Source organism: Mus caroli, chromosome 6, assembly GCF_900094665.2.
Source record: "Mus caroli chromosome 6, CAROLI_EIJ_v1.1, whole genome shotgun sequence".
Classification (NCBI taxonomy): domain Eukaryota; kingdom Metazoa; phylum Chordata; class Mammalia; order Rodentia; family Muridae; genus Mus; species Mus caroli.
In genome coordinates this window covers 36914389-36937864 of record NC_034575.1, presented here as the reverse complement: position 1 = coordinate 36937864, position 23476 = coordinate 36914389, and the positions used below count along the sequence as shown (strand labels likewise).

The 23476-nt window shown below is 47.0% G+C and overlaps 2 protein-coding genes across 4 annotated transcripts in view; one reads left to right on the top strand and one right to left on the bottom strand.

Annotated features, from left to right (window-relative positions):
* The first annotated feature begins 1058 nt into the window (after positions 1 to 1058).
* Positions 1059 to 10503, top strand: Fam131b (family with sequence similarity 131 member B). 2 transcript variants are annotated; one of them, XM_021164713.2, is made up of 7 exons: positions 1059 to 1251; positions 3834 to 3943; positions 4223 to 4258; positions 4506 to 4599; positions 4866 to 5063; positions 7233 to 7376; positions 7596 to 10503. In XM_021164713.2, exons 1-7 carry the CDS (start codon positions 1224 to 1226, stop codon positions 8066 to 8068), a joined length of 1083 nt encoding a protein of 360 aa, XP_021020372.1. In that variant the 5' UTR covers positions 1059 to 1223; the 3' UTR covers positions 8069 to 10503. The 2 variants fall into 2 exon arrangements, with proteins under 2 accessions (XP_021020372.1, XP_021020373.1); XM_021164714.2 differs by lacking the exon at positions 4223 to 4258.
* The window catches only part of Clcn1 (chloride voltage-gated channel 1), a 29119-nt gene continuing 16108 nt past the window's right edge, over positions 10466 to 23476 (bottom strand). For both annotated transcript variants that reach the window (XM_029478971.1, XM_021164712.2), the window contains 11 exons: positions 21136 to 21205; positions 20869 to 20979; positions 19152 to 19365; positions 18787 to 18920; positions 16128 to 16360; positions 15565 to 15712; positions 15228 to 15307; positions 14980 to 15018; positions 13060 to 13164; positions 12894 to 12980; positions 10466 to 12398 (listed from right to left, as the gene is read on the bottom strand). In XM_029478971.1, coding sequence (XP_029334831.1) covers positions 12027 to 12398; positions 12894 to 12980; positions 13060 to 13164; positions 14980 to 15018; positions 15228 to 15307; positions 15565 to 15712; positions 16128 to 16360; positions 18787 to 18920; positions 19152 to 19365; positions 20869 to 20979; positions 21136 to 21205 — 1593 coding nt within the window. In that variant the 3' untranslated portion in view covers positions 10466 to 12026. The remainder of the gene's footprint in view (positions 12399 to 12893; positions 12981 to 13059; positions 13165 to 14979; positions 15019 to 15227; positions 15308 to 15564; positions 15713 to 16127; positions 16361 to 18786; positions 18921 to 19151; positions 19366 to 20868; positions 20980 to 21135; positions 21206 to 23476) is intronic.

Below are 23476 nucleotides of genomic sequence, written 5' to 3'. Positions count from 1 at the left end.
CTCTAATCCCAGGAAAGAGACAAAAACCTATAGAAAGCAAGCTGGCCCAGAATTAGTGTTTGCTTTTTGTTGTTACCATTGTTGTCAATGGTACCACCCAGACCCGCTTGCCCAAGGTTTGCAGATACTGCTTCGACTAAGAGGAAATGGCCTCCTTGTCTTTCCTAGTGTGTCTTTTAGACTCTTCTTGCCAGTTGTAATAGTGCTCGCTGATTCTCCCAACTCAGATCTCCCTTTCCTTTCCCGTGGGGCCCTTGGTGTAGTGCTGACCCTTCTCGGCAGGGGGCAGTATTCTCCCTTTGCTGCTTCCGGACATCCACATAAAGCTCAGAAAAGTTAAATCTGATTTAAAGCCATGTCTTGTGGCCGGTTTCCGATCCTGATATTTTCATTTCCCTACAGCTGCAATAGAATTATTCCCATTCTCCTCCCATCCGGACCCAAGCCTAGAGCTAGATTACTTGCACCAGCCCCACACCCATCCCAGTACAGCTAGAGGACAGGAAAGCATCTCGCAGCATCCACTGGCAAAGACTTCACGATCTGTTTGGGTGGGCAAAGCAACGCACGTGAAACGCCGGGCAACCAGAACAGCATCCAATCCCGATTCGTGCGTCCCAGATGCAGCATCAGGAAGAAAACAAATGTTTGCGGAATTTGGTACCCAAGGCCAAGCAGGGTGTTCTCTCATCTCCGCCCCACTTTCTCTCTCGGCCTTCTCACCCCCAGCCCTCAAAGTCCATCAAGCATATCCTAAGGGTGGGCCCTGGCTTCCTGACCGAGCTCCTGAGACACAAGCGGGTTATTATCCACACTCTCCATCAGCATCTCCCGGGAGAACTCAGCGGGGATGGCGAGGAGCTCAGGGGCGGGGGTTGCGAAGGACAGGCGGAGGGACGTGGCCGCAGCGCGGCGAGGGGCGCGGGGAGCGCGGTGCCCGGTCGGGGGCAGGGCGGGGAGGCTCTGCGCGCAGCCAATCCCCGAGCAGCCCCCTCCCCGGCCGCCGAGAGCCAAGCGGGGCGGGGGAGCCAGGCGGTGGCGGCGGCGGTAGCGGCGGCGACGGAGGCTGCCGTGGGGAGGGATGGAGAGGGGAGGGGGGAGCGGAGCCGAGCGGAGACAGCCGCGGCGCTGCAGAGCGGCTGGGGCGGCGGCGCGGCTCCCGGTGCTCCCCCCGGCGAGCGCCCCGAGTCGGTGAGGGCCGGGACCCGGCGGCCCCCGGAGCCATGGGCTGCATCGGCTCGCGGACTGTGGGTGGGTACCGCAGCCGGGCGCGGGTCAGGGGCGAGCTCGCCCCGGGGCGCTCCTCCGGCCCCCTCCCCCATCCCCATCCTTGCCCCTGGGGACCTCCCTCCGCGCCCGCCCGGCCTTGCCCCGCGCCTTTACTTTCCCTCCATCTGCTAAGGTCCCTCTATCCCTGTGCCCTCGAGCCTCCAGGGCTTCCATCCCTCTCAGCTCATAGCCTTCTCTCCATCGCCCTCCCGCAGGCGCGGTCCTTCCTTGGTAGCCTCTCCACAGCATCCTTCGCGGCTCCGTCGCTGTTCCCTACTCCCGATGGCCCCATCCCTCCACCTTCAGGCCATTCGCGTCTACTCTGCTGTAGCCAGAGCCTCCCCGAGCCCTTCTTTCGGGAGCAGCCCCTCTTATCAGAACCTCCTCTCCAGCCTCATCCCTGACTTTCTTCCGCACGCCCCCTCCCATCTTCACCCTCTTCTCCATATGGCTTGTGTGTTTTGCCCCCAACCATTTCCCTCTTGGTAGCCTTTTCCCGTCGCTCCTGCCTCCCCCGATTTGCTTTGTTCACGTGCATTTTCCCTCTGGGGCGGGGGCGGGAAGAGCGTGTGCCACCGGGAGGGAACGGGTTCCACGCTTGGAGGGAATGAGCTTGGGCCGGGGTGCTCCGGAAGAGCCGTGGACTCAGGGAATAGGTGGAGGTTTACCTCCCCAAGAGAGGTCGGGAATCCGCTTCCCAGAAGGGTGGGGTCCGCCTAGGAACCCTGGGACCCGCCTGCACCTGTCAGCGGGGGCAGGCGGGGCAGGGCCGGCTTTTTATTTACCTTTGGCAGGGGGAGGGAAGAAAGGCGCTTCCTTAATGGTCCTCTCCTTCCAGCCCCTGCCTTACTACCGCCCCCTACCCCCACCCTACGCATCCATTCCACTTTAGGACTGAACACATTAGTACAGTCCTCTCCCAAACCCCCCAATTTTCCCCTTCCTAACTCCCAATTTCTCCCGCCTACACGCCCTAGTGACCTCAGGCTGAGAGAATAATTCGTATTATTATTACAAACAAACTCACTCTCCGGAAGCCTGATTTCTGAGACCCGGTTTATTTCCATGGAGACCCTCCTCTGCTTTCACCTCTTTCCCTGTTCTCCTCCCCTCCATCTCCCTGCCCCCTAAGGCTCTGACTCAGCTCCCCCTCTTCCTCAAAGGCCACCCCCTCCCTCCCCTCGCTCCCACTCTTCTCCAAGAAAGCTTGCTCTGCCTGCCCCATTACTGCTAGGTCCAGATGTCTTTCTGACCTAGCCACAGGTCCTGGTCCTGTCTCATCGTTTCACAAGATCCCAAGAGAGAGCATAACAACTTTGGATGTGTGGCAGCCCAGCCCTACCTGTCAGTCCCTGGGACCGCCATCCCCTTTGTTTGTCGCCAGTACTATTGCTGCATGCTGGATGCTTCTTCCTGCCCAAGACCTAGTCAGTGCACTTCTTTCCAAAAAAAAAAAAAAAAAAAAAAAAAAAACATTCTCATCTACTCCTTTTATCCGTAGGTTTGCTNTTCTGATTGAGTCCTGAATTTACTTGAAGAAAATAAATAAAAAAAAAAAAAAAAAAAAAAAAAAAAAAAAAAGGACCTAGGGACCTATGATCCTAAACCCCAAAAGCAAAAGTTCATGTACGCAAGGGCGGATGGCTGCCACTCGATTCTTGAATATCTCTGTAGATTCTTGAATCTCTCTGTAAATACTTAAGGAATTCTTCTCCAAGAGTTACAGAGGATACTTCCTTGCACTTAGGTCAGGAGTCTCCCTCCTGGTTCCCGACTTTTCCACCAGTTCTCAGTGTCCTGTCCACCTCTGCCATTGTTTTCTGTCTTCTCACCTTAAATTTCTCTTCTTTTAGCTCTGAAATTATGAAGTCCTCTTGTTTCTTGTTACTATCTCTATTTCCTGAATCTATTTCCTGTCCCCCAAGAGAATTGGGCTCAAAGCATCCATCTCATCTTGGAGCCCTTTGGCTCTCGGGGAAACAGTCCTAAGTTTTCACCTCCGAGCTGCCTCTATCCCCAGTATCTTCCTGTCAACCAAGTTCCCGATGCTTAGGAAGGCCTTGAGGGAGGGGGAAGCCACATTCCTCTCATCCCTCAAATATCAAAGCCAGCTGCTGAGTAGAGTAGGTTCCCCTAGAAAGCTGTGTCCTTGTTTTTAGGGCAGTAATTGATGAGCAGTCTGGATCCAATAAAGACAATCTCAACAATTGCTCAGCACAGAATGGAGAATGGTTTTCCTGATACAGCTCGGTCTTTGACTCCCTCCCTCTCTGTGTAAACAACACCAGAAGAGGCCAGGAAGCATTTTTTCCCCTAAGTATGCTATTCCCCACTGAGCTGAAAATGAGTGTTTCATTTCACTTATTATTTCTCTCTCCAGAAATTTGGGAATGGTAGACATAGAAGGAAATGGATAGTCAGAAGGCATGACATTGGGAGACATGGAGGTGTTGGAGGTGGAGGAGGAGGGGCTGGACCCAAGGGTGTGGCCTCTGCCTTTTATGGAAAGGGAACCAGCAGAGAGCCAGGGAAATGAAGGTAAGAAACTAATCTGGCTGCTTTAGGGAACGAAGTGATTGCCGTGGACTGGAAAGGCCTCAAGGATGTCGATCAGATCAACATGGACAGCACCAGCTCACTGCATGGCAGCAGTCTCCATCGGCCTTCTACAGAGGTAAGGCTGATGCTTCCGAAGCCCACCCACTATAACAACCTCCCCCAAGCTCCTAGCTGCTTCACCCATTTCATCATCCCATAAAGCCCCAAGGGGGGAGTCCTCCTCATAAATCTCCCTGCTTCCCTAAAACACACACCAAAGGCTCCACACTGAGGTCTTTCTCAGCCTCTGGAAGGTCTGCTTCTCTATGCACATCTGGAAGTTCCTCAGAGGAAGGCAGGATTATTTGCGTTACTAGAGGTGCCCAGATACCATCCCCTCTCCTCTCTCCTACAGCAAACACGAACAGATTTCTCCTGGGACGGCATCAATGTGAGTGCAGCAACCCCTAGCCCTTCTCAATCTACCTTGACCTTTCTTTTCTTTTGTTCTGGGACCTTCTATAGATAGGCTATTCTGCTGATCCCCCAGTATGTACCAGGTATATACTCCCTTGGTTTTCTTTGTCAATTGCTGCCTTGGGTATCCACCTTCCTGGGAGCCAGAAACTCTATTCTGTATGTAAGGCACCCCAAGCCTTCTTATTCCTCTGCCTATTCTCTTACCTTCCCTGTCCTAGCTTTCCATGGAGGACACCACTTCCATCCTTCCGAAGCTTAAGCGAAACTCTAATGCCTATGGCATTGGGGCCCTGGCCAAGTCATCATTCTCAGGTGAGACTCCAAACCTGGAACTGGGACTGCTGGCAGGTTCCTCTTTGTTCCCCCTTTTCCTTAAGCCTGATGGGGTTCATGTCCACAACTCTGAATCACCTGGTTTTATGTCAAGCCTCTCCAATCCTGAGTATCACCCACAGGCTACTAGGGGATATTTTCCCTAGTGCATGGAATCCCATGGGTCCTGGGGTAGGGAATGACTGCAGAACCTGCTAAGTATTGTGTGATATTCTAAAGGCTATGGGTATTGTCTGACTTCATAGGGATCTCGAGGAGCATGAAGGACCATGTGACAAAACCTACCGCCATGGGCCAAGGCCGGGTGGCCCACATGATTGAGTGGCAGGGCTGGGGGAAGGCTCCAACAATTCAGCCACAACATAGCCATGAGGCTGTGCGCAGGGATACAGATGCTTACTCTGACCTCAGTGATGGCGAGAAGGAGGCACGTTTCCTAGCAGGTACTTCTACCCCAATATCTCAAGTCTTCGGATGATAGTTTGCTGTTGTTTGGATGGTCAGAGACTGACCCCTCTAATCTGCTCCCTGGTGGCAAAATTGTCTTTCTCTTTCTGCATGTGGACCATAGGCACACATTTTTCTACCAGCCTTGATTTCAAGCATTTTTTTTTTCTCTTGGTTTTTTCTTTTTGGGCTGGCTAATTCGGATAAATGCCCTCCAATATATTTTTATTATAGCCCTAGAAAATGGGACTCTGATGAAATTTGTAAGGCCATGTGTCCCAGATGTTTTCTTTTCTCTGGTATGGTACTGTCTTCCCCCAGGCCTCTCTTAGTATAGAAGACAAACACGGGGGCCTTGGGCTTCAAATAACTCTACTTGTATTTGTTTCTAAAAATGAAAGAGGCCTGGAGAGTTTCTTGAGGCCATGCTCGTCAACATTGGATTTCATGAATTGACTTACGGTACTCATTACTGTGACAGCTAATGCATGATTAAGAGAATGGCCCTGGAGACAGTGGTTTGGTTCCAGGGAAGTGAAATAGGTCTGATGACAAGTATGTGGTGTGCATACAAAAGTGAATTGATAATGTCAGCAAGTATCAAGAAGATACCCAAGAAGAGGGGTAAGTCTGAAGAGAGGGGAAGGATTTAGTGTTGCTGGTGTGGGTGGTGGATGGCAGAGGAAGTCTGAGTGGGGCTGGGTGATAGATGTGGAGGACAGAGAGGGAGGACAAGGTGATAGCAACGAGAGCTTCAGCTTATTCATGGCTCTGACTAGAACAGGGATCTGCAATACTCGCATCCTCACATCCTCACCGTTAGGCCCTCCCTTCTTCTAGTCTCTTGATATAGCCCCTTCTACGACTGGGCACCCACATTTACCTGATGCTCCCTTGGGGAGCCTTCGATGATCTTGAATGTCCTAGACCACCTAAAACTAGGTTCAACTTCTTCTTTTTTAAAAAATCATTTTATTTAAGTTCTTATATTTGCCTGCATAAGTTTATGTGCTTCACATGTGTGCAAGAGGACTTAGAGGCTGTTGGATTCCCCTGAAACTGGAGTTATAGGCTGAGTTGCCTGGTGTGGGTCCTCAGAACCAAACTCAGGCCCTGTGCCAGAGCAGTTAACTCTTTACTCATAAGCCATCTCTCCTGTTCAAATTCTAAAACCTCCAAAGACAAACTTCTGAAACATTTGCATTTAATCCCCCCAGGTTATTTCACCAGAAAAGCCCTCCTTTCCCCAGCTAGGAATCCTAAGTAAGAACCATGGTCTAGCCTTATTTCAGAGTAATAGAGTAGTCACTGGCTACTTCATATTAAGAATGTAAGACTATGCCGGGTCCTAGCAAACACAGAAGTGGATGATCACAGTCAGCTATTAGATGGATCACACGGCCCCTAATGGAGGAGCTAGAGAAATTACCCAAGGAGCTAAAGAGATCTGCAACCCTATAGGTGGAACAACATTATGAACTAACCAGTACCCCGGAGCTCTTGTCTCTAGCTGCATATATATCAAAAGATGGCCTAGTCGGCCATCACTGCAAAGAGAGGCCCATTGGACTTGCAAACTTTATATGCCCCAGTACAGGGGTACCCCAGGGCCAAAAAGGGGGAGTGGGTGGGTAGGGGATTGGGGGGGTGGGTATGGGGGACTTTTGGGATAGCATTGAAAATGTAAACGAGGAAAATACCTAATACAAAATAAATTTAAAAAAAAAGAATGTAAGACATCTCTTTAATAATGTTTATATTGAAAAACCAAAAGAAGTTTATGTTCATTATATGTTGAAAGAGAATCATATATATTATATTTAAATTAGATTTATTAAAACTTACTTGTTTGTGCTAACTTTTCTTAAATGATTTCATACATGGTTTGTATTTTACTTCCACTGAACCATGCAGCAATGGGTTTCTCCATACCCTTTGCATGGGTCTAAGGGTTATTAGAGGACTCTTTTCTTTGTTTGATTTGGCTTTTTGAGACAGGGTCTCACTGTGTAGCCCAGGTTATCCTGGAACTTGCTTTATACTCCAGACTGGCTTCAAACTCAAAGATCCACTTGCCTCTGCCTCTTGAGTGCTGGGGTTAAAGGCAATGAGCCAGCATGCTGGGCTGAGGACTCTAAATAAAATTACATCTTTTTTTCTCATAGGTGTCATGGAACAGTTTGCTATTTCTGAGGCTACACTTATGGCTTGGTCTTCCATGGATGGTGAAGACATGAGTGTCAATTCTACCCAGGAGCCACTGGACTGCAACTACAGTGACAACTACCAGGAGCTGATGGAAAGTCAGGGTGAGAAATGGTTCTAGAGTCAAGCCCTGGGGCCTAAGAGGCTTCTCAGCTATGTAGACCCCTTCTACCCTTCCCTGGTTTTTAGGACTTTTCCATTTGTCTCAGCTTCTCCAGTGCCCCTGCATTAGTGTCATAACAACAGGACCGTTCTGTGAGCTCCCCTTACTGCCCATGATGGGTGTTCTGTGGCTCCTCCAAGCCTGCTCCTTCTGTTTACAGATGCACTAGCTCAAGCCCCAATGGATGGATGGCCTCACTCCTACGTGTCACAGGGGATGTACTGTCTGGGGTCATCTGACGCCTGGGAAGCAAGTGATCAGTCCCTCATTGCATCTCCAGCTACCGGATCCTATCTTGGCCCTGCATTTGATGACTCACAGCCGAGCCTACATGACATGGGGCCTTCCCAACCTGCTTCAGGATACTCTGCTCAGGAGCCTCCACCTTTGTTGGGGGTAGACACTGACTGGGCATCAGAGGTTGGTGGGGTGGAACTGGCCAGGGGACCTGTAGAGGAAGAGAAGAGACCACTGGCCCCTGAGGAGGAAGAAGATGCAGGATGCCGGGATCTGGAGTCACTTTCCCCACGAGAGGACCCAGAGATGTCCACTGCTCTCAGCCGGAAGGTGTCTGATGTCACATCCTCAGGTGTGCAGTCCTTTGATGAGGAGGAGGGGGATGCCAACAACTAGCTTCTTCCCACACTCTGACCTGAGGGGCATGGCTGCAACCCATACCCTCCCAAGCTCCAGCAGCACAGATGAAACCCGGGCAGAAGACAGCAGGGAACTGGGAGCTTCCAGTCCTCACCAGGCCGCTAGCCTAGCCGCCCTGGAAAGTGAAGGACCAGCAGGGGTTTTTATCTGGGCTTGCACTCCAGAAACCCCATTCCAGGAACTGAGACCCAGGCAATTAGGTGGCAGGGTGGTGGGAGATGAGCCATGGATATGGCTCTTGGGTCCATGCCCAGGTTCGTCGCGCTGAACACTGAATCTCAGTTTTTACACCCCCGATTTCGTCTTCCAGGAGCCTTGGCTGTGCTGTCCGAATGCCTCTTTTCTCCATTTCACTCTGCTTTCCTGGTTCTGTTCTCTCTGCCCATGGCACCAGTGCATCCCTACTGTGGGAAGCAGGCCTCAGGGGCTGTTGGACTTGGCGTGGCTGGTACAGCAGACTACCTGCCTGAAGGAGTGGCCTGAAGGGTCCTTCTGTGTTTAGCATAGACAGTGGGCCCAGCTCAGGCAATCTTGGCTTTTGAGATCAGGAGGCAAAAGTGAGGTAGACATGGAGCTGGGATTGACAGGGGTCATTGTATGGTTCTTTGTCCCAAGGCCTACTCAGAGACAAGAGGGTCACCAATGAGACAAAGAATAAACACAGCCGCTTGAATGTCCTGTGGCTGGAAGGGGGACCTTAAGCCCACTGGGGTTGGCTACTCCAGGTCTGGCTTCTCTTTCTGCCTTCTTTCATCTGGCACCCAGCCCCAAGGAGGGGAAGCGTCTCAAATTGTTGACCTAGGATGCAGTGTCCCCATCAGTGGGGAAGCATGAGGGCTGGGGCCCCCTCTACCTTCCCAAATTCTCTGGAGCTGTTTACACTTTTCTCTTTGCCTTTTCTACATTTTTATAACTTCTTGGGGACTCAGGGTTGAGCAGAGTGGAGTGGGGAGTCTGGTGCTGTCACTGCCTTGGCTGGACTGGGTGGCTGGCTGAGGGCCAGGGTGGACACTGGCTGCTTCTGCTTTTTGTCAGCTGTCCCCAGGGGTCCTCAATCCAGTGTTCCTTATAGGAGTGGTTGTGGTGATACCTAAGCTTGCCTGTCCATACCTCCTTTTCCTTTTATTTGGTGTGGACCATGGGGACAGAGAACAGCAGCAAGTCAGTGCCATATTGCTATGAGGGTGCTGCAGCAGCCACAGCTCCAATCTGGCCTTTGGCATAAGCAGAGTTTTGATAGGAGATGCCCAAGCTTGTCACCGTGTTTTTCTCCTTCCTCCTGTCTATCCATGGCTCCAGTCCCAAGGCCTTGTGTCACACTATAATGTCAGGGGTCCGAAACTACTCCCTTACCCATCAAAATGATGAGGCTCACCGTTAGAGTGATTCTGTTCATCTGTGATGCTGTCCTGTACCACATTCATACACTGCACTATAACCAGAGTAGGTGTCCCTCATCCTTCAGGGGAGGGGAAACATTGGATCTTATGGTCTCTTAGTGTAGGAACATGGGAATAAACCAGGAGAGCCAAAGTAGGTGAACAGTCACTTAGCTCATCTAATGCTGCCTGAATGGGAGAAGAAGATACCTCGTGTTTGCTAATGTGTTGTGGTTTAGCTTATCAGGACCTCATTTCTAGGACGAGGAAGGGCTAGCCTGCCAACCCTGGCAACTGCCCCTAACCCCTGGCCTCCTGTCCTAGTCCCCTGGGAGTTTGCATGTTGAAGCTAATCTATTCCCAGGGTCTCTTTGCCTTGTCTACCCTGCTCTATCAACACATTTGTCTCATCTCACTGCCCCCATATTCTTCCCCCAGGTGACCGTGGACAGCGAGTCCAGTGAGAGGTTTATTCATCTCGGTTCCCTTTGCTCAGGGCCCTGGAAAGTTAGGAAGAGTAAACTAAAGCAGCTTTCTTTCCCCCTTCCATTCCTCAAGGAAGCCAAATGGTCCCCATTGAAAGACTACAAAAGACCTGAAGAAACCTAGTAGGGTTTGTACCTGAGCAGGGGCTTGGTTTCCCCAGGCTGCTGGCATACTGCCACAGAGGCAGGTGAGGCCCACCCCACTCTGAAGAGAGAAGATGCAAGGAGCTGGCCCAGGACCATTTTGAACTCTTTTTTAGAGGGAGGGACCACCTCTCTGGTGCTGGGGCAGGGTGCATGGGGGTTTGCTTCTAGCCTACTTTAAGGGGAGGGGTGGGGCATGTGCAGGAAGAGGCTGTTAGGGGTGGGTGGGAAGGGTTGCTTTTTCTTTGGGTTTAAAGGCTGTGCAGCACGTTTTACAGCAGCTGGGGAGCAGGGCTGTTTTTTATATTCTTGTGAATGAGACTGCTCTTGCTGAATGATTTTTTAAGGGGTGGGGTACACTTTCATTTTCAATTGACTTTATTAAATGAAAATCCAAACCTTCCATTCCTTCCCTTCCATTGCCTCCCCCAGCCCACACACCTCCCTTCTTTTCCTTGTGTTAAGAAGGGAATCGTGAAGGACAAGTTCTTACCCTTGTCCATATATATCCCACACTCTGTCTTCCAGGTCTGAGAAATACCCATTTTTATGGTCAGTCTTAGCATGTTTTCTTAATGTGAAACTCTCACCCCAGGCCCAGGAAGGAGTCTATGACATATATTACAGAGAGAATTCTATATAAATATATATAAGTATTATAGATTATATACACATGGGCATGGGCTTGGAAGCCCCCTGCTAATCCTCCTACCTAGGCCTCAATGTCTTAGCCTGGGTTGGTGGAAGAAGCCCATGTTTGAGAAGGCCAGAGGCTGTGTGGAACAACACTAAACAGAATGTGGTGGCATCCTCTGACTATGAGTGTCTTATTTGGGGGACAGAAGAAACCTGGGAATGGGGGGAGGGCCAGAACTGGGAGAATATATGAGGACTCAACTACAGAGATAAAAGTATATAGTGAGGGGCAGAAAGAGCCCACAAATGGAGCAGAGAGTCTGAATGCCCACAGCACCTGGCATATGGTTCTAGGTTAAGCAGGCTAATGCCATACAGCACGGCTATCAAGCTCTTTGCTGGTTTGGAAGGAAAACTCCTCTAAGAGTGGAGTAAACTAAAGCTTGCCAAGTCAAGGGTACAAGGAGCTATTATAAAGGACTGAAATCTGCATTCCCCATTGCTGCATGAGAGCCTTGGTGTGCTTTGGGGGGAGCTCTAGAAAGAGTGGCCCCAAGGCAGAGATGACTCTTGGCAGGCTAAGTTAGCCATTCCAGTGGGCAGAAGGAAATAAGCATGTTCTAGGTGTAACATAGAACTAGGCAGAGAGCCAGGGATAAGGACTAGAGCTTTCTGCTGCAGGGCTCTGACACCTGCCTCTCCATACAGAGTTTTCCTCAACCTCTTTCCAGGGAATTGCACTTGGGTCCTTGGAAACAAGGGTTGGCTCTTTCAGCCCTGATATGGGCTTGGCCTAGAAACAGACAATGGCAGCACTGATAGGACAGATTTTGGAGAGCACACAGGACTGGCAGACTTGGGGACACATTTTAGGGTGGTCAATCCACATGGCAATTTTGTGGTCCCACATTCCCTTCCAATGTGACACTTGCAGATTCATCCAATCTGGGCTTCCACTCACCTACTCTGCATGGAAAATGAATATAGACAGGCAGGGCCAGGATGGTGACTGAACAAACCTGGGAACTGTGGGGCTTTAGAGTGATAGGGACTGAACCTGCACAGCAGGAAAACACAGAGTCCTTTAACCATGGAAATGGGGGTGGGGGGAAGGTCTGATGGACCCAAATTCTTCCCTGCCCAAGATCAAGTTCTCCTTAAGATCATCACCATCACCTTTCACAGTGGTGGTAGGAACAAGATGAAGTGGAGGCCTCCCCATATCACATACAAGTCCACTCTCTGACATGGGCCCTATGGTTTTTAAGAAGAAAGCGTGGAGGGGGTTGTTCACAGGATCATCTCGTCTTCATCTTCCTCATCAGTGGACCGCAGACTGGGGCCATGCAAGATGTCAGCCAGCTCCTCCTCAGGCTCTAGGCTCCCCACCATCTCCAGTTCCTCCAGCTCACCCTCCGCTCTGGCTGGGGCCAGGCAGGAAGGGACCTCTGGAGATGGTGGTGGGACAGGAGTCTCTGGCATGGTAGGAACGATGACTTCTCTTCCAGGAGCCCCATCTCCACCCTCAGGTGCATTCCAGCCCTCGGCAGGAGGGGGTGGCCCCCCAGGAGTCTTCCGAATTGAAGTTGTATTCCGGAAGCTGGCAAGTGGAGGGCGAAGCTGCACCCCAGATTTGGTGTGGCCCTCAATAGCTTTCTGTAGCTGAGGAGGAAGAGGAGAGGTAAAGAGATAGACAGTAGGAAAAAGAAAAAGAGATGGAGGACAATGAGAGACAGTACAAGAAATAGACAAACCAGGAGGAAACAGAAATAGAAACAGTAAGAAAGGGAGACACAGACGGACAGGGAACAGTCATAGCAGAAGACACAACGACAAAGCTATCCCTGACAAAGCAGTTCCCCTAAGAAAGCACCCTCCCCACCGCCCCCCCCCCAGGAAGCTTCTCCTAGTGCTCGATGAATATCCCTCTCATAGTCCCGCATCCCTCCCCATAGCTCACACCTAAAGCCCATTCCTCAAGTCAGGCCCCTGCGAGAAGAACGCATGGGCGCCCTTCTGAGCTGGAGAACTATGTGACCACGACATGCCTTGCAGTCTTCTGGAGGAACATTTGCTTTCTATGTTCCCCACCCATGTCCCCTTGTCCTGGATCCATTCCTCCCTCTCTCTGCTCAAGTGGGGCCTATTCATCCTTACCTCTTCTAGTGCCAAAACACCTCTGAGCTTCCCCATGCTGGTCACATAGGCAAGATGGAGGCCAAGAAGTGAGAAGAGTGTATGAGTCTGATGGGGAAAGAAAGCCCAGGTCAGCATGGCCCCACTTCTGCCTTCCCAAAGCCCAGAGCAGTCAGCAAGAGCTTGCCTTGTGCAGGGTTGTCTGCTCCACCAGCTGGAAGGGAGACTGGTCGATGCAGCAGCAATCAAAGCACACAGGCTGGCTCAGCTGCTCCCGCTCCCAGGCCTCAATCTGTTGACAGAGTTTCACAGAGACCCCTTCAACTCGGCATTGTCCCTCAGGAGCCATCGTAGACACCACTGATCAATAGTGTTCTTTTTCTTCTGAGAGGACCACAGATTCCTTCTCCTCTATTATCTGGCCTCAGACTCTACCCTTCACCTTCAGGTACCCAGAAAGTGGCTCCTCCTGTAGTCTGCTGAGTTCTCTAAACCCGGATCTCTAAACCTTCCAACCTTCATTACCTTCATTTTCATCTTCCCAACCTTCATTCTGTCTTATTGACACTCCCAATCAGACATGTTTTCCTGTCTAATAATTCATACCATACCTTTGACAATTTGTGAGTCTTTGCTTTTCAGAAATGGCACTGTTTATACTCAGCCTGATATTGGCACTTGCCTTTCCTCTGCCTACTGGATGAACACTCATTGAGTGCTAAGTGATATCAACAGGTGAAGTTCAAAGAAGCTAGCAGTTGTCCCTTAGGTGTAAAGCAGAGTGAATATTTGTTGAATCTGAGCAGACTCTCTGTACCACTTGGTATGTAGTTGACTTGAACTGTCTGTTTTGCTTGGTTTTGTTTTGTTGGTCTGTTAACCAAATCACTAAGACACAAATACAGCTAAGCCATTCTCTCCAGCATTATAAGTGAATCTAAGATGTTCTTTAGTCCTATTTTCTAGGTTATGTCACTTCAACTCTCTGTTTGTCAAATCTGCACTCATCCTTAGGAGAATATCAGTAAAGGTTGTCCTTGCATTTAGTATGGAGGCAACAGTGAGCCTCCCTCCATGTGTCATGCCCTGTGGAAATTTCTGGACACAGCCATGTATACTTTAAACTCCTATGGTCCTGACTCCTATCGTCATGTGTAGCCTAACTGACTTTTAGCATGAGCAGACACTATCCAAAGGGGTACAAAGAGGATGGGGCTGGTGGACTTACATAGGACCTGTTTTCTTGCTCCAAGATCATCCCAGGACTCCTCAGCTTTGATTGTTTTTGCCTTTCCCCAGTAATAGTGACACCATTTTCAGAGAACATTTGCCAATAACTTCATCTGTGCTGGGCATAATTCGAATTGCTGTTCAGTTTTAGCTCATAGAATCCTCATAACAATTTTCTCTCTATCTACATTTTGCAGATGAAGTACAGATGCACTGTGCTAAGTCTGCCAAGCGCTCCATAGGCAGCCATTAGGGGACTCTAGTGTTTGTGTGCTGACCATATCCCAGAGACAACTCCAGCTTCAGTTCCAGGGGAAGAGCATGCTGCTGCTGGGTCTTATCCAAAGTTCAGCACCAGTTAGAAGCCAAGGCTCTCTCTATGTTACATTTAAATCATAGCTGGGACATCAGGTGAATTTTTTTTCACATAAAATTCTTTGTGTAATTTCTGTATTGGCTCAATATATTTTTTGTCAAAATCAACATCCTGATGTTGTTAAGGTTATCATCTCTCAAAATATACTAAATGATTACTTTTATTGAATTATTCCTCAATAATGTCTCTTCGTTGTGTGTTTGAGAAAGATATACACTAGAAATATATAATCAGTGTACTTGTACCAGGATGCATTTTATTTCTAACAGGTATCAAATAGCCAAATTCATGACTACCTGGTATTCAATCTTCTTGGTACAGTAAGAAGTGTTAGTGCACACCTTAAATCCTGGCATTTGGGAGGCAGAGGAAGACAGATAGATACCTGCTAATTCCAGGCCAGCAAGGGCTACACAGTAAGACCCTGTCTGAAAAATAAAACAAAAAAAGCAATACCTTCATTGGATGAAACAATCCATTTCAGGCTGTGGATTTTCTTACCTCTTCAGGTGACATGTTATCTACTAAATCTGTTGAATCCTAGGGAAGAAAGATACAAGGCCAAGTTCTTCCCTTCTCTTCTCAGGTTAGTTATGCTTCTCAGAAACTATGTCCTCCTGGGTAGGTAACAGCCACCTTTTCAAACCATCATCGTGATTGGACCTCTGCCCTTCTAACTAAGGACTTGAGTTTCTCATTCCTAAAAGACCAATTTCTGACCATCCTTGTTTCTCTAAACACATCTTTACCTGTGTTATTTTCTTCTTTTTGGAGTGAGCTTTGCCCAGCAAGCAGTGCAGCAGGCGCTGGAAAGTGGATGATCTTTGATCTGAAAGGAGTAGTAAGAAGATGGAGGAAGTGGCCAGGGGTTTCCAGTGGCCCCTGATACTGTGCCATTGAAGAACTGCACTTCCTTAATGCTGTACCTCAAGGGATTCCTCTTTTCTACCTCTTTCCCAGCTCTCCAGGACAGCATTATGGAATCAGCTCTTGAAACTGCCTAGCCTCACATCTCCTTACAAGAGAAGCTCTTAGGGAAAGGTGAGTCCCGGATGTAATTCCCAAGACATGTTGAGAGGTCTTTACCTGCAGAGACTGAGGCTTCAGGTGGCTGTTTATGGCTCGGCAGTGGCCCATTAGGTTCTTCAGGGTATGATGGAGCAATAGGAAACTGGGAAGGTGGAGGAGGAGGGGAAGGAGGGGAAGGAGGGGGAGGAGCTGGAGTCAGTGAAAGCTAAAGAAGAAGAAGAAGAAGAAGAAGAAGAAGAAGAAGAAGAAGAAGAAGAAGAAGAAGAAGAAGAAGAAGAAGAAGAAGAAATAAAATAAGCAAAACTTCTTAGCTTCAGAGAAGTCCCACATCACATGATACCTTGCTACCTTTACTAGTGGGTGCCCTAGAGATATAACTGTACCCCCTTTCTTCCACTTCCCAAATCCCCCTTTTTCCTTTTCAAAACACTGGTCTCTTTTGCAATGGACCTTATATTGTCACTTTCTCACTTGTTGGTATTTTCCTTCCCCCTTCCTTTTTTCCAGCACTTGTCATAGCAAAGCCCAGCCCAGCCCAGCCCAGCCAAGGCAATGTCCCTGGCGACACCTACTGGCATTTCCCCCTCTGTCAGCCTCCCTTCCCCTTTTGTCTTAGTCACCTCTATCTTCCTGGAGAGGTCCTCATCTTCATCCTCATCCACGAAGGCAAAGGACTCAGGTCGACCACCAGGATGCCAGTCCCCAGCCAGCTGAGCCTTGCCGTTATAAGGCAGCTCTGATAACTTTCGAGCCATGTCCTGGGCAGCCTTCAACCTTCGCTCTGCACACAGGTGGCGCTGCAGGAGGGACTGCAGTTCTGAGCGTTCCACAGAGCCCAGTAGGATCATTGAATCTGGGGGACAACCATGTTTCCCTGAGGGCCTGCTCCACACCTACACGGCTAGCAAGTCAGGTGAAGTAGAAGCTCAGAATCCTTTCTTACTGCAATTTTTACCTTTTCTTACTAAAAACTCATCTTAAACTCCTCCAGTGTGGCCTCACTTGATCCCTGTAACTCTACACATTTAGCACTTACAGACCCAATTGGCAGCACACTAATTGGTGCTAATCTGTACTTATCTGTACACTGCCCTAATATAGTGTTTGCAAATATGTAAGCTATTAAAATAGGCTGATCTACTCTATCTAAATGTAATGAGACTTGAGAGGCAGTTGTAGCAATCTGAGACTCAATCACACTCTGAAAGAAGTCTACAAGCAACGCTAGCATTGAGTCTTCTATATTAGAAGATTCATCACTTAAAGCACCTACAGCCTGATAGAATATAAGCAAAATGTTCACTTTCCATGAGCCTTTCATGTGTTTATATAAATTCTGCTACAGTGCTGAACATTTTCAGCAACTTAACTACCATAGCACTGCACCAAGAGCACCTACTTAGATCTCAGATACACCGTATACTGTTACATCTTTGCTATCATTATGAAAATCTTGTACCCCACTGCCTCCACCCTTGCTCTAAGGAAGAGCCATGGCTTCAGAAGCTCCTTAGAAGGTTTCTGAGCTTAGGGAAATGCCTGCACTAGTGCAGCTTGAGAAATTTGAATACTCTGAATATCTGAAATAAAAAACAAACATTGTTTCTGGCTCCAAACAGTTCCTCATATCTATTTTCTAATTTACAGACTAGGGAAATGAGGGCTGAAGGTCCAGCTAATAATTAGAACTATGAAAATATAGAGATTATGCTATCTACATTCAAAGACCACCCAATCTAATGAGAAAGACAAACTACAGTGAGAAGTGATACACACCAGAGTGAAATTGGTGGGCAGGAAGAACAGTGAATAGAAGGAAATGTGAAATCAACAGTTACCAAAGCCATTTACTCCTCCATGAGGAAGAGTTTTCACTGTTCTTTAGGTTGGCCATTAAAGAAATGACAGAATTTAACTAAGTATGTGAAGAGCAGACTTACAGTTGACCCACATTGTTTATGAAGTCTCTATTTGTGAACTCACTTACTCACTAGAACCTATGTCCATGATTACACTGCTAGAGAGGTCTTGGCTGTAATTCACAGCCATGTACAGAGCAACAACAAAGTGAACGGCGTGAATCTCATGTTCCCAGCTGAGGCCGAACAAACAGCACTCAGCCTTCCTGTTTCAGCTCGAGGAAACAAAGGTTCTGTGAGCAGCCAATCTAAGCCACAGTGTTTCCCCAGTCTCTGCTCTGTGTGGTGATTCTGCTGTCTAAAGTGTCCCCCACATGCACTGCTGCAGCGCTGTCTACTGTTTCTGAGCACACGAAGGGAAGGCTATGCTTTGCCTTACTGAGAAAATATGTTAGATGAGTTTTATCTGGGTAAGATTACAGTGCTGTTGGCCACAAGTTCAAGGTTAATAAATGACAAGATATCTATTAAATAAGGTAGCTTAAAAGAGAGATAGAAAACACAGCTATATATTGATTGCTTGGCAAAAATGCTGTGACCAGAGTCAAAAGACTTAGCTTTAAATTTTCCAGATATTTAAGGAAGAGCCATGGCTTCTGAAGCCATGGCTCTTCCTTAGAGCAAGGGTGGAGCCAGTGGGGTACAAGATTTTCATAATGATAGCAAAGATGTAACAGTATACGGTGTATCTGTATTTGGAATATTCTTCTGCAAACTGTTCACTAATTCTAAGCCCAAGGAGACTTTAAAATTCACGGCTGCTATGAATACAGGCAATAATAGGATTGCCCATTCTTACTTCCTTAATTGGATTTTAACTGCCTTTGTGTGCCTGTGCTATGGCTGTGCGTGTGTTTATGTGTTTTTCTAGAAGAAGAACATCTTCCTCAGTAAGTACAAACTGAGCTTCCCTTAGCGGCTGGATAGCTCTGAGTTCAAGTCCATACCTGCAATGGTGAAGCTTACTGTCAGCTCACCTGGATTCTGAATCACCTAGGAGAATGGTGAGGCACACTTCTGGGTGTGTCTATGAGGACACTGCTAGAGATTAACTAAGGGAGGAAGATCCACTCTGAATATAGGTGGCATGATCCCATAGCTTTGCATCCCAGGAAGACCAGAAGCACAAAATGGGGTGGGGTGCATCTTGGCCTGCCATGATGTGTGCTGCTCTGTCCCACTATCTCGTCTCTACCAAAACGGACTGAACTTGAAACCATAAGCTGAAATAAACATTTCTTCCCTTCATCTATTTACATTAGGTGTTTTAATATCAGCGTTAGAAAGTTACTAAGGTGACTGTACAACCTGCTAGTCACCAGCTGGGTAGTCTTAGTTGGCATCCTTACTTTCCACTTACCTTTGGAGTCAACCAATGGTAAAGTCTTGACTGTGGTGGTCTGGAGTAGGTTTCTCAGTTCCCCATATGTACAAGAAGCCGAAACGAACTTCACGTCACGTACCATGATGTCCTCAACAAAAATTGTAAATTTGCTAAGGAGGGAGAAAGCATCCTGGGTCAGCCCACTCTTGGCCTATGCTGGCCCTTCCTTCTTCCCACAAGGTCTGCCATGTTTCCTTTCTCCTGTAGTATTTACTAAGTGTGTGGAAACATGAAAAGAATGAAGAAACAGTGCTTCCCAACACTGATACTAGACTCACTCTTCATTTCAGGACCCCCCACATCCCACCATATCTAAACTAATTCCAGCCAATGGCCCTGACCTGAGCTGGTTCCAACCAAGGTCTGGCAAATAGGGAAGCTTCTTGACCTGGATGATGCTGTCATAGAGGGAGGGCTGCAGACTCTGAGCCACCATGTTGGCCAAGATAACAGCCACCATCATGGGCAGGATGTGAGCAATCTGACCGGTTAATTCGAAGCAAATGACGGCTGTAGAGACTGTGTGGGAGACAGCCCCTGTCAAAGCTGCTGCTCCTGGAATGACAGGAATGTATTAATGGGTTGGAGCTGTCTTTCTTGACATGGAGAATAAATGAGGGTACAATGGGAATGACACAGAATAGGAGACGGACCTTGGTCAGTGTCAACAATTCTTGGATTACTACTTTTGAAGAGTAAGGGCTAGAAAGCTTGCCTGTTCAAAAATTACCCCTTTGATCTAATTTATGCATAACATTCAGTAAGTCACAAAATCTGTGCATATCATTTCATTCATAATGTGAACAGAGTGACAGCTTACCCATTCTTTGCTTTTCCACTGAACATAATAAAAGACCCAGTGATAGCATCTTACTTTGAGCATCTGGTGTCAATGCCAACAGTTTATGAATGAATAGTGTGAAAATTCAAGAATCATGCTGTAGACATAAAGCAATGGCATTGTCTTTATTGATCAGGATCCACAGATTCCAATCCTGTGTCTACTGTATTAACAAAGCATACTTCCCTGGGATACCGTGCTCTCATCCACTGATTATAAAGATCATTAAATATCTTCTAAAATTCTTATACATCTAAATCATTATGATTCTATACAGTAGAATCAATCTTATGTATTTTAAATTGTTTTCTTATCAACTCACTAGTCACTCATACTTTAACTTTATTTCTTATTCAAACATGAGAACATGGCCAGCCTGGTCTACTTAGTGAGTTTCAGGATAGTCAGGGTTAGTTAAAGAGATACTGTCTCAGAAACAATGACAATGACAACAACAACCCCTAAAAGCTAGTAAACCCTAAAGCTAATAAAACCTAAAAAAAAACCCTAAAGCTAATAAAATGATGAAACTATCCTGTGGGAAAATAGGAGAAGGCTTATGTGACCATATAAGAATAAAAGGTCATGGAGTATAATATTGGAATGTATGATCCTCGTAGGTGACGCATAGTTCAGAACATCAACTACATAGTGTGTGTACTGGGAAGTATACATTATGGAAGAAGAGAGACATTTGAGAGGCATGAAGAGAACAGAAGATGCCTATTGATATTGGAAGCTTTATAAATGGACTAGGATCAGGCAGTAGAGTGCCTCACAAGTATAGGTCTACCTCACAAGTCATCTTAGAAGTCCCCGGTTCCTGTCTCCCAGCTCTCACTCCTGCCTTCTTAGTCTCTAGTAACATTAGCACAGCTCAATTTGGATGGACTTGGGACCATCACCTGCATTATTGGTTCAATAATTATCAGAAAAGAAAAAGCCTACTAAAAATGCAAAGACAATGCAGGTTATCCCCTTCCTATTTTCTTATTTGATTCCTATGTCCATTTTCCACAGGAGGGAGGACTAAGGCTTATAAAAGAGAAACCATGAGAGGCAGAGCCAAGATCCAGTTGTTTGAACAAAACCTGAATTAATTAGTGTTGTATTTAAATTATTTTGCTGTACACTGACAGAAGATGTGTTTGCAGACTTTGATTATAAGGATTCAGGGTATTCGATACCTGGCTACAGGGGTTAGGAATATGTCTCACCAATTACTGCATAGCCCCCAGGTAAGATCTTATAGATGATGTCATCAAATAAGATACCCTCAGGGAACAGCATGGCCATGATCTCTCCTACCAGCCTTCCAAATGCAGCTCCTAGAAGGAAGATAAAGAAGAAAAATACTAAGATAAATGTCTTTGTCTCTATGCTTTCAGCATATTATTTGCTTAGGCATTAAGAGTACAAACATCCTAGGTCTCCCCGCCAGCCACCCAGATTGTAGCTATCAGGATGATGCCATCAACCCTTACCTAGAACAAAAACAGGCATGAAGCCTCCACAGGGTATGGGCATAGTGGTGGCCACAATGGACATCCAAAACTAGGGAGAAAAAGAAAGATTACAGTACTCTTTCCAAAGTTTCCTCCATGCCTCTCTCTGCTCTTTACCCTCCTCCCTCCTGCTTCAAGAGTCATAACAGAAATGTCCTGAGATGGTTAACCCTTTTGGAAGCCTGCTTGTCTGTCACCATTCTCCAGAGCCTGAAAAACTTGGTGCTTTCACGCTGAGAGATCAACAAAGACATCAGGATAAGAAAGTTCCTCCAGATGGCTGACACAAATCCTTCCAACTTTGAGTGACTGTATTTTCTTTTTGGCAAACTAGAACAAGGGAGCCCCTGAAGATCCCTCTTTCACTGTTCCAAAATGACCCTCACCCAGTGAGCCCTGTCAGCCCAGAGAGTTTATCTCTGTGGAGTAGGCTAAGATGCTACGCTGGAAGATGTTCTTACCTTCTCAGCTTATATTTTTATAAATGGGCCCCAAATCAATGCAGCAGGTACCTTAAAGTCTACTGAACTTCTGTCAGATTAATTTAGCTTTGATTTGACCATTACAAAGTCACAGAGAAAAGCAAGGATCACAGGGATCCTGAAGAGAAGACTGCTCGGCTTGAGCCTTTGTCTCTGAAATCAAACCACCTTAAACAAGGATCAAAATTATATCTGGATCCTGGGGACATACAGTGATAGAGTGTATTCTTAGAATCTGCACGGCCTTGTGTTCAATGCCCAGTACTGAAAAAAAAAAATCACTGATATGTCTTGGCTGTACCACAGGGGCAAACTGAGAACCTGATTAGTCTTTCAATATAACAGAAAAGATATCCAAGATCAACTTTGCAAGGCATCATTCCAACAGAAATTGGGGCAATTATAGCAAAAGCTGTATGTACATTCTGAGGCGAAGAATGCAGAAGAATTCAGAAATAGAGCAGAACAGGAATAATGGCTAAATATTAAAATATCCAAAAAATAAGAAAAGCTGAGACGTAGTATTGAAAGTCCTTCCTATGTAAGTTAATAAATCTCAGAAAAGGATTCCAAAGTAATTAGGTACAAGATGAAAACAGCTAAAAACCTAGCAAGCTGTAAAGATTAAAGTATTTGGAAGTATGGTACATGAATAAAAAGTAAATTTTATGAACTTTAGAAAGCATTGCTTCAAGCCAAGGCTGAACCCAAGAGGCAATGATGAGGGCTCAGAGAGAATTTTACTCCAGAAGTGTGGGATGAAGCAAACTCTCTAGTTCGTGAGACTATGATCACCAGACTGGCTGAGAACTGCAGTTAAATGTGCAAATGAAGAGGATGCAGACTGCTGACTTCTTGCGGGAAGAGCGTGAGCCTTATTTCTGCCTCCTCTGCAGTGGCCCCGGGCTCCATAAATGTAGACAGGAAGTAAAGAAAGACAATATATTGATGGAGTGATATTCATGCAAAACAGTAAAGGTTTCTCAAAGCATAATATTTTCTCAAACATTTTAAAGTCATGTTCATCCAGAGAACTTGTTAAAAATGTAGCTGAGTCGACGCCTCTGGAGGCAGGATTCCCATGCACTTGTGGCTTACGCTTCCTAAGTGGTGACAGTTAGCACATCAAGAATCCTTGCACTCTCACGTATTCTTGGGAATCAGAACATGGTAGTCAGAAGGGATTCTGTAGGCTCGGATTATCTGAAAGCTCCAATGATGCAGATGGTGGGCAATGGGTAGGCAGGATTTTGCAGCATAAAGCAGATTATCTTCCCAGGGAAGTGTAAATCCAGACCTGGGGGTGCTGAAGCTATCAACTCCCATGGCACAAAGAGGGTGACTGAGATTAGCAAACTTTTTTTAGCTATTGGTACATGAAGGAAAAAAACCAAGAGTCATGTGGCACATAAGCAACTTAAGATTTTAAAGATCCAGTTCTAAAGAAATGAGAAACTAGAAACCTGTTATCACTGACTACATTATATTTAGACCCATCACAAGGAGAACTAATATAAAAACCAGGCAAAAAGGCTCCCATTGGGCCTCAGGCGATGCTAAAACTCAACAATAACAGGCAATGAATGATACCATTCATCAGAGATGTTAGAATTATATTCACGTTCATGGAAAATCTCTTCATGTACAGCATGATGACACTTCGCACACCTTGAGACCGGGACAGGTAGGGAAGTAGGACATCCCTTTCACCAACATTAAGAAGCAGCTGAGCCGAGAATGTAAGCTCCCTTCCTGACACTGCCAAAAGGCCACATGGACATGGACTAGATTTCAAATCTAATTGGAAAAAGTAGTACTAGTCCCTGCTTTGGACTGAT